This window comes from Malania oleifera, chromosome 12 (assembly GCF_029873635.1).
Source record: "Malania oleifera isolate guangnan ecotype guangnan chromosome 12, ASM2987363v1, whole genome shotgun sequence".
NCBI classification, from domain to species: Eukaryota; Viridiplantae; Streptophyta; class Magnoliopsida; order Santalales; family Ximeniaceae; genus Malania; species Malania oleifera.
In genome coordinates, this window is record NC_080428.1 from 62,025,351 (window position 1) to 62,034,703 (window position 9,353).

The 9,353-nt window shown below is 36.1% G+C and overlaps 1 protein-coding gene across 4 annotated transcripts; it reads right to left on the reverse strand.

Annotated features, from left to right (window-relative positions):
• Positions 1–9,010, reverse strand: LOC131144570 (uncharacterized). 4 transcript variants are annotated; one of them, XM_058093273.1, is made up of 5 exons: positions 7,798–9,010; positions 5,330–6,257; positions 4,688–5,212; positions 1,598–2,053; positions 1–504 (listed from the first exon to the last, which is right to left on the reverse strand). In XM_058093273.1, exons 1-5 carry the CDS (start codon positions 8,274–8,276, stop codon positions 193–195), a joined length of 2,700 nt encoding a protein of 899 aa, XP_057949256.1. In that variant the 5' UTR covers positions 8,277–9,010; the 3' UTR covers positions 1–192. The 4 variants fall into 4 exon arrangements, with proteins under 4 accessions (XP_057949256.1, XP_057949257.1, XP_057949258.1 ...); XM_058093274.1 differs by lacking the exon at positions 7,798–9,010 and adding an exon at positions 6,357–6,506; XM_058093275.1 differs by lacking the exon at positions 7,798–9,010 and adding an exon at positions 6,361–6,496.
• Positions 9,011–9,353: the final 343 nt, after the last annotated feature.

Sequence of the window (9,353 nt, forward strand, 5' to 3'; positions counted from 1 at the left end):
TACAAATTGAATGCTAGATGGATTTATGTATCAAAAATAGCAATGCAGGTTTGGTTTGTAAGGCACTGATCAGGGGAGATCAGCTAAAAATTTTGTACATAATGCCCTGGGATCAAGTCCACATTACAGGGGAAAAACTGTAGACAATACATGTTACCTACAGCAAGTAGGGGTTTTCAAGAAAGCACTATTTCAATCTATATAAGCAATTGTGCAGCCATGATTCATTGGACTCTCCTGCTCAAACTTTGCAACCCGTGGATGGTTTCTCAATACTTCAAGGGCACACCCCTTAACAACCCCGGTGCCCATACCATGTACAATAAAGATTACTGAATGAGGTTTTCTAGTGGAGATCGCCAAGTCAAGGTGGCGAGAAGCTTCCTCCGCACGCATACCACGCAGATCAACAGTGTTCTTTGATGTCTGCACCAGCGGGCCATAAGAAGCATTCTCACCATTGTTGGCTTCTAAAGGTTTCCTTAAATTTTTACTCCGGCCACCCTGCAATGTTGATTGCCAACAAGATAAGCCAATGCTGCTATATTAACTTAAGACGACAAGCAGAAGATGCATCATGCATGTTTGGACCTAGTAGTTGACATACCAGCCCAACAGACAGTTCATTGGATTGGTGAGAGAACTATAATGAGCAAATATGAAATGCATGTTCAAACACAAGGATTAATATGTGCCCATATCTATGTATTATATCAGTAGAAGCCTTTTAGCAGGAAGCCAGGGCATCTACTGCTGCATATAGTTTCATCTCCAGCATGTCAGACATAGTTGAAGGCCAAGGAAAAACCAAGCCCCAAACCAGCAACCCACAGGTTACTCAATCCAAGCTCGGATAAGGTTTGCAGGAAAATTAAGGTTTTTGTACTCTCTTCTGGAATTAAAGATATTGCATAGCATATTGCACAAGTTGAAATACTATTGGGGATTGAAAACATCTGGCATAAGCTAATAAAATATTAGTCAAGAGTACAGATTGGTTTATGCTAGGAAACATTTGAAAACTGGAGTGTTTGGCTACTTACCATAATGAATGAAATTAGCAAAGGAGTGCGAATGCATGCACAGGAACATGTATTTGAGAAAGACTGCAAAAGTGTGTATTTTTCTGTTCAAAGACATAATTACAGATGTTTTGATTGGCATGTAAATAACATCTTGAAGATGGCATCTGCAGCATCATACAATGTAAGCAAAACCCAAACATGGGCGGAAGCATGTTTGCTCCACAAGAATCATGGAGATCGACTACTGCAGAAAAATGCCTGGCATTCGAAACACAGGTATGTTGCACATTGACATGCACTCGCAGCATCTTTAATCATAAGGAAACACTAGATGGTATCATGTGAAATCATGATGACATGATACACCACCAAAATAACCAATTGCAAGCAACATCAACCCAGGAAACTTTGGCCCAAGGCTCCATCTTATTGTCTATTCAAGGGCAAAAGAGAGCTACCCATGGCTTAACAATTAGACACGCCCTACAAATTAGAAGGCCATTTTTGCCTATCCAAGAAGCAAAAGAAAAATATAGTGCACACCTCATTAAAGAGATCTGTTTAATACATACCTGCCTTTTCAGGTTTGCAACAGAACTACTTGCAGCACTCTTCTCACTATTTGCAAGTCCTCTGATATTGTTCTTATTCACACGGACCCTCATTTTTCCATACTGGACAAGTACAGTACCATCATCTCCTGGTGGTTCAACTACAGTTGCCAACTTATCTCCCAATCCCTTAACTCGGACTTGCTCTCCAAATTGTGGTGTGTAACTGTCCACTTCTCTTACAGGGACACTGCCACTAGGGCAGTAAGCTTCAACAATGGATGCAATAGCAGATTCTGATTTCTTGATTAGCAAATTATACTGATCAGCACTGGCAGTTTTGAGTTGGCTCTCGAACTCCTTCACCACAGTTTCCATCCGAGACTTTGCAACTTGTATTTCATGTTGGATCTGTCGGGATGCCTTTGCCTTGAGAGCTACCTCACGCTCACCCAGATCTTCTGCCTCGTCATTTACCTTCATCAATGAAACAATATATAAATAAATGAACACTGAACATTCCATATTTTATAACATAGAAACTAGGGGAAACTATGAAAATAAAATTGTAATCATCAATATCTGCAAAAAATGAAAAGCAAAAAATTCAATCTCTAAAGAGAGTATTATAAAAAGAAATTATGGTTACTCCCTCAACCTGCTAAAGAACAACCACCAAGCTTTAAGTCTCAACTAGGAAAGATTGGCAACAAAAATCCTGTTCTGCCATTCTGCACAATCTGCAGCAATATACACAACCCCGTGTAAACAAATATAATTAGGATATCACTCAATCTCTGACCTCCAAACCACGTCTAATATTGGCAAAATGCACTCATGTCAGTGGAATCCCTTCCATGGCTACCACAATCCACTTAAATCACTTGGAGTTAAAGATTGAGATGCTAAAATATGCAACTCATTTTTTCTGAAAGCCACAAAGATCTTGGTAGGCTGATCCTGATAGCATACACTGCAGATAGAACTGAGAACCTCATCAAAGAAAGCAGCTTTTCTTTCTCTTTCTCTCTTATTTAAATCCACGTCTAGTCACCTTTTCAGGATGATGGGAAAAGGAAAAAAAAAAGGAAGTTGAAAAAAACAAGTATGCAGGAAAAACGACAATTATGGTAGGCCCAAATTATGTCAAATAGGAACAGTTTCCTTGAGTGCTACAGATATTGCAGTTGTCAAAAATGCTTGGCAGTAGGGGGGTATTGGTGCTCACCTACGCACCCTACTAGATAAGCTGTGCATGCACCCTATGATATGCTGAACGTAATGTGTAGATTTTCATTGCCAAATCTATCACTATATGCACTTCTAGTTAATTTAACATATTGATGCAAATGGTTGAAAATTCAAACAATCAAAATGACAGCATGGAGTAAGAGTTTCAGATTATTTCCTGCCTCTTTCTCTTCATTATCAAATACCAAGTTATTTTTATTTAAAAAGTATTTCCATTATTTTTGCTTCTCCTCGTCCTAAATAAATACAATAAACATATTAAAATATTATTCAATTTACTGAAGAAATGCTGGACAGTGGACAATCCTAAACATAGGGCCATCCCTAACCTCCAATGTTGCAGAAGTACAAATCACCCAGTTCTGAAATATACCTAGGCCTCTCAATGTGATTTCAACAGCATTAATAACCATTACTAGATAAAACCACTTGAAGCAAGGGGTTAAAGGTGCTTAAACAGAAGGTCACAAACACGATGCCTCTTTCTGATGGCTAAACAAACAGAAGACAGGAGAAGATTCATTCTCTATTGACAACCATACAATTGATGTCTGTGTATATAACCAGAGAGTTTACCTCAGTTTCATCTATGATTAGAAAGTCAAGAGTATCAGTTTCATGCACAACTCATAACCACAGACAACCATCCAAATTTATAAATAAATTAATTATATCTGTCCGGTATTTGGTTGGGGGCTTCAGGTATCCCCATTCCAAAACCAACTCTGGCACCTAATAGCAACCCTGTCAAATTTTAAAACCAATGTAACAGTCACCAAACAAATGACTGGGTTTTATGCTCTTTGAAATGCAGCTTGTTTGGGTGCTGAAATGAAGATGACATTCGAAGATGAGAGAGAACATTCTGGCGAGTCTACCACAAAGATACTAAGGCGAGATTCTAAAGGAGAGTTCACTATTGTTGAAGTTCCTCAAGCTGAGAAGAATGTCAGAGGTACTAACGAGAATAGAAAAGGTAAAAAGGTAAAGAAATTGGTGGGGGGGGAGGGGGGGAGTGGTTTCAGATTCAGAAAGTGATGATAATAGCGATTTTGATTGTGGTGGGGGTGGTTGTTGGATGAGATTTGAGAGCAATATGGGTACATTTTCGATTCCTGCAATGAAATAGGGAATTTATCTTATGTTTGTCCGCCCCCATTGGAATGTACAAAGGGAATTTCTATTTTTGATAATGATTGGTTCATGAATAAGTTCCAGTGTAGGGATGGAATTTTGCCCACACCAATGGAGGAAACTCAGAAAGAGAAGTTAGAAGCTCAAATTCTTATATATAAAATGGATTTAAAACTGAGTGATATTGGAGGAAATAAAATACTTTTGTATGGTGGCAAAAGTCGAAAGGTGAAGCGTCAAAGAGAATTAGTGAATTAGAAGAATCCGGTAAATTATGACGGTAAAGGTATTAAAAAGGGGATTTTTAGTTGTTTTTATTTTTTATTTTTATTTTTCGCTTTTCTATTTTTATATGGACATGTTGTACCTTATTTTCTTTTCTTTTGTTATAAAAAAAAAAAAAGACTGGGTTTTGCACACTCAAGTTGATCATGATCAGCTGTTTACTGCATAAGCTAATTATACCAGACCTGAGCATTCAAGTCACCACCATAAAGAGCAGAAATAACTCATTTAATTGTACTGTGCCCTCCATTTCATAAAGAAATTAAGAGCAGATGATGCACAGAACTTAAGGGACCTGAGTTTTCAATATCAACTTTAAATCTGTTCTACATATCCCTCTCCATCCCCTCTTCCTTTAACCCCAAAAATAATAAAAATAAAATGTAACAGCTATAAAAACTCAGAATCACAAACTGTTAAATGACAAAACCAAAACCATACCTCATGATAGAGATCCATAATTTCTGAATGAAGAGCAGCTGCTGCCCTTGCCTGAGTTTCCAACCTGTTTCTTTCCTGCACTAATGACTGATAAAGCAAACTTTTCCGCTCCTGCTGCTTTTCTGGCATTAATTTCTCTATCCACATTTTTGCACGTTCAATTATTTTACTATCAAATCCAATTGATTTAGCAATATTCAAAGCGTTAGAATCACCCACACTTCCCCACAGTAGTTGATAGGTTGGTTGTAAAGTTTCCATAGAAAATTCCATTGCAGCATTCTCAAATCTAGCATCTTTCTCTTTCAGACGAGTTAAATCTGCATAATGTGTAGTTACCACAGCTAACTTGACTCTATCTTTGAGATAATGCAAAATGCTAGCAGAAAGAGCCACGCCTTCAGAAGGATCAGTCCCACACCCTATTTCATCAATAAGGACCAATGATTCTTTTGAGGCCACTTCCAAGATCTTACAAATTCGGGATATGTGCCCACTAAAAGTTGAGAGATTTTGCTCCAAAGACTTTCAAATTGAAAAACAGGTGTTTCAGCCCCAAAAAAAAGGAAAAAATAAAAAAAGATACAGCTTTACCAAAACAGATATGACATTTCCTCTATCAGAAACAAGATAAATAACTACCTGTTGATCTCCAATGTCTGACAAAACAAGATCAAACCATGGAATTTTCGGGCATTTCTTAGCAGGGACATACATGCCAGCCTTCAACATAAGAGATGCCAGGCCCAGAGTTTTCATAGAAGCAGTTTTGCCTCCTGTATTAGGTCCTGAGATCACGACGACTTTGGTTCCGCATCCAATTCTAATGTCAATTGGAATGGGAAAATTAGCTACACCAGATAATCTTTCAGAAATCGTCACACTATTCCCTTTATCTGACAAACTTCTCAAAGACGACTCCAGAAGCAGTGGATGTTGTATACCTTCAATATCTACTAATAAGGAATAATCATTTGAGTCATTTCTGTTAGATTCAAAACCTTCACAACGCTCTAAACACAAAATTGGACAGACCCCATTCACCCACCGAGCATGAGCAGCTTTTGCAAGAGCAAGATCAACTTCTAAAACTCTATCCAACAAGTACTTGATCTCCATTTCTGCTTCTGCTATTTCAGATGTAAGAAAGCTCAAGAGGGCTAGTTCTTCAGCCTTCTCAGAGTCTGAAAGCCTTACTTCCATATTATTCAACTCCACAGCTTCTTCCGGCTCAATAAAATATGTTACTCCAGAACTGCTAACATTTAAAACTACACCATCCGGGAGCAATGATCTGTGTGAAGCCCTAACACCAACACACATCCTTGAGCGCCGCTTAGTTACCAGTGGTCTATCAATGGCCCCAGCCTGAAAAATCTGAGCTGATACTCTCTTTAACAAAGAATCCAAATTTTCCATGTTCCTCTTCCTTTCCGACCTAATAAGTTCCAATTCTTCACTGGCTCTATCAAGGATCATAAAAAAATTGCAGTCTATACAAAATCCTATTTTTTGCTCCAATTGCATCAGGGGATTACAATTCCGCAGTATGTCAAGCAGAGGAGAGAACCTGCTCAAGTACAATTAAATAGATGGAACAAAATATCAATAATGGAATTTCATACAGCAGATTCTATGCATGAAAGAAAAAGGAAAAAACAAGCATTACAAACATAACAATTTCTTCATAAAAACTCGTTTTCCCTCGTAAAGCCTAGCTGATATATGAGAATCCATAATTATCGTAAGTCTATGCTTCCCTCCAAGTTATTTCAACTCCCAAGTAAAGTGAAGACCCATTCAGATGCGTTGGATTTAATCACCTACAAGTAGATTCAAATTAAAATTAGGCAAATAAACCCAAGACACCTTCAACTTAACCATATTGAATTACATTAAATGAAACATATGATAAAAAAGGGCAGAATACAATGACCTCCCGTGAGCTTTGATAAAAAGATATTGACCTCCCTTGAGGTTTCAAGAATTCTAAAGACCTCCCATTAGGTTTGTCAAAAAGACACAAACCTCCCCTTGATTTTGCAAAAGACAAGTCTTTTGAGGGAAGGTTTGTGTCTTTTTGACGAACCTCAAGGGAGGTCTATGTCATTTTTGAAACCTTAGGGGAGGTCAATGGAATTTTTGAAATCTTAGGGAAGGTCCCTGTTTTTTTGTCAAAACTTAGGAGAGGTGAGTGCCTTTTGTCCTAAAAAAACTTGAAATCTTCAACAATTACATGTGTACTGTATCCATCTAATTAATTTAGAAGGGACTATGCGAGCTCAAGTGAATGATTAACCAATATAGACAAAATAAATAAAAATACAAATTTATCAAGATGGTCTACCAAGTACATGCCACATTGCAACACACAGGCCACGACATTTTTCCAGGAATGCACATTGGACAACAATTATAACTTGTGTAGCTTAAGCATACAACGAATTTTTCTATGTAAATTTGGCTCCCAGCTCAATGTCATAAGTGTGTAATTCTATCATCTGCTCACAGATTTTAGCATTTTCAAGAACTCATTCAGCTACCTTGTGTTCATTTTCTCATTTCTTGTCCTGATAAATTCTGCACTTTAAAGAGGGGGCAGGGGTTTTGAACATTAAAACAGTCCTATGAAATTTAATTTTCATGGTAGAATTTAGTTTCATTGATTATTGAGGCAGATGATACTGCAATATATAGCATCATTTTTTGACAATTCAGTGACTGGTTTGGGATTAAAGGGAGACATACTTGCTAGTTTGTTCAACTTTAAAGAGCAGAATGTTGATGTCAAATCTATCTATAAGCAACATAAATTTGCATTCCTCTAATTGATTGTTGAGAAAACAAAAGAAATAAATAAAATAAAAGTTCATTTTTTGTTTCTAGAACCAAAAGGCCCACTTTACCATAACACATATTGCAGTTGCCTTCATTAAGCAGATTCCTATTTCGGAGGCTTTAAATGACAAAAAATTGTTAGACTTCTAAAAGCCTATTTATTATATTTTCCTAAATTTTCTCAGCAGCCAAACAAAAAAGAAGCCCCGAGTATCAATCATCCGCATGCACAATAATAATCATACTTGAAAAAAAAATAACCAAAGCCATACCTTTCCGATGACTCATCCTCCAAAGCAACGTCCTCCAACTGCTGCAGCAGCCCTCTGGCAGCTTCCAAAGTCCGTTTCACCATGCAAATCTCGCTGATCCTAATCGATTCCCCCGACACAGAAGAATCCACGATCTCAGACACATCCTCAAGCCCCGAAAAATCCAGCGGCCGAGGAAGGAGCATCGCTGCCGTGGTCTGCTCCAGGAGTATCCTGCTTTCGTCGGGGGTCCGGCCCAGCGGAAGGCTGCCGTTCCGCGCCACGGCGGAGCCCATGCTGGTGGAGGTAAAGGCGGCTACTTGTTTGCACACAGAACCCCATTCTAGAGATTTCAAGGTGTCATACTGGAGGGTCTCCGAAAGCTCGACTTGCTGAGACTTGGAAGAGGTGGAGAGCGAGAGAGAGACAGAATTAGGGAAAGGGTTACGAAAGAGAAATTGGGGTGCTTTGATGGGGAGGAAGCCATGGCAAAGTCGCATGTCGAGCTCCAAAGTTCCTTCTGCCTTTTCGTTCAGTCTATCCGTTAGGACACATTTGGAATCTTATCATTTTAACATTTTATTTATTTATTTATAAAAATAATGTTTTATTTTAATTTTTTCAACATTTATATAAAATTTTTATTTTATTTTGAACAATTATTTTGTTTTTTGCTTTTCAAAAAATACAATAAAAAACTACATTTTTTCAGTCCCTCAACATTTATTTAAATTTTAAAAATAGAAAAGATGCTTTTTTTTTTTAATTTTATATGTAAATATTTATTAAAACAATGTAAAAATAAGATATTATTTTAAAATTTATTTTATAATAGAAAAATAAAATATATATTTTATTATTAATTAGGTCTTTAAAAATATGTTTTTTATACTTTTATACAAATATTGAAAAATTAAAAGAAAAAGATAGTATTTTTATAATTGTCTTAAAAAACTATATATAAAAAATTAAATTTAAGAGTTTATTTATATTTGAATTTTTGTAATTTTAAAAAATTAGAAAAATATTGTCTTAATTTTTGAAGTAAACTTATTTTGAGAAAAACCGAGATGAAATTTATAATTTTTTAAAAAAATTGAAAAATAAAAAAAAATTCTTTTCCTTACTACTAAGCAAAAACTTTTATTTTATATTTTCAAATTTTCATGTAATTGTAATATGCCACCTTGTTTTTCTAGTTTTCATTACATATATTTATAAAACAATTTAGACAAAAAAAAAAAAGTATTTGCCTCACTTTCCAATATAAATTTGAAAATCCAAAAATAAGATGCCATTCGTTGTCTTGTGAATAGGACCTAAAAATTTTCATTCCAAAGTTAATTCGTCTCGTAATGTTCACTCTATTTTTTTTATTATTCAAGAAGGGGATGGTACAATTATAGTTGGAACTTTTAATGAGCAAAATCGCAAAACCAAAATTTGAAATATTTATTAGATGATAAGATACTTATTGAAAATTGATTTTGTTAATAAAATAGATTTTCTTAAGGCCAATTTTGGTCCTTTTCAATTTCACTAGTAACAAACAAAGTCTTGGATGTCATTAAAAATAA

Bases quoted from the DNA above. Each gene is read 5' to 3' on its own strand.
- LOC131144570 (XM_058093273.1), bottom strand. From the start codon at position 8,276: ATGCGACTTTGCCATGGCTTCCTCCCCATCAAAGCACCCCAATTTCTC. The intron at 6,258-7,797 runs GTATGGCTTTGG...GTACTTGAGCAG, and splicing joins GAGGATGAGTCATCGGAAAG to GTTCTCTCCTCTGCTTGACA. The intron at 2,054-4,687 runs GTATGGTTTTGG...TCATTGATGAAG, and splicing joins TTATGGATCTCTATCATGAG to GTAAATGACGAGGCAGAAGA.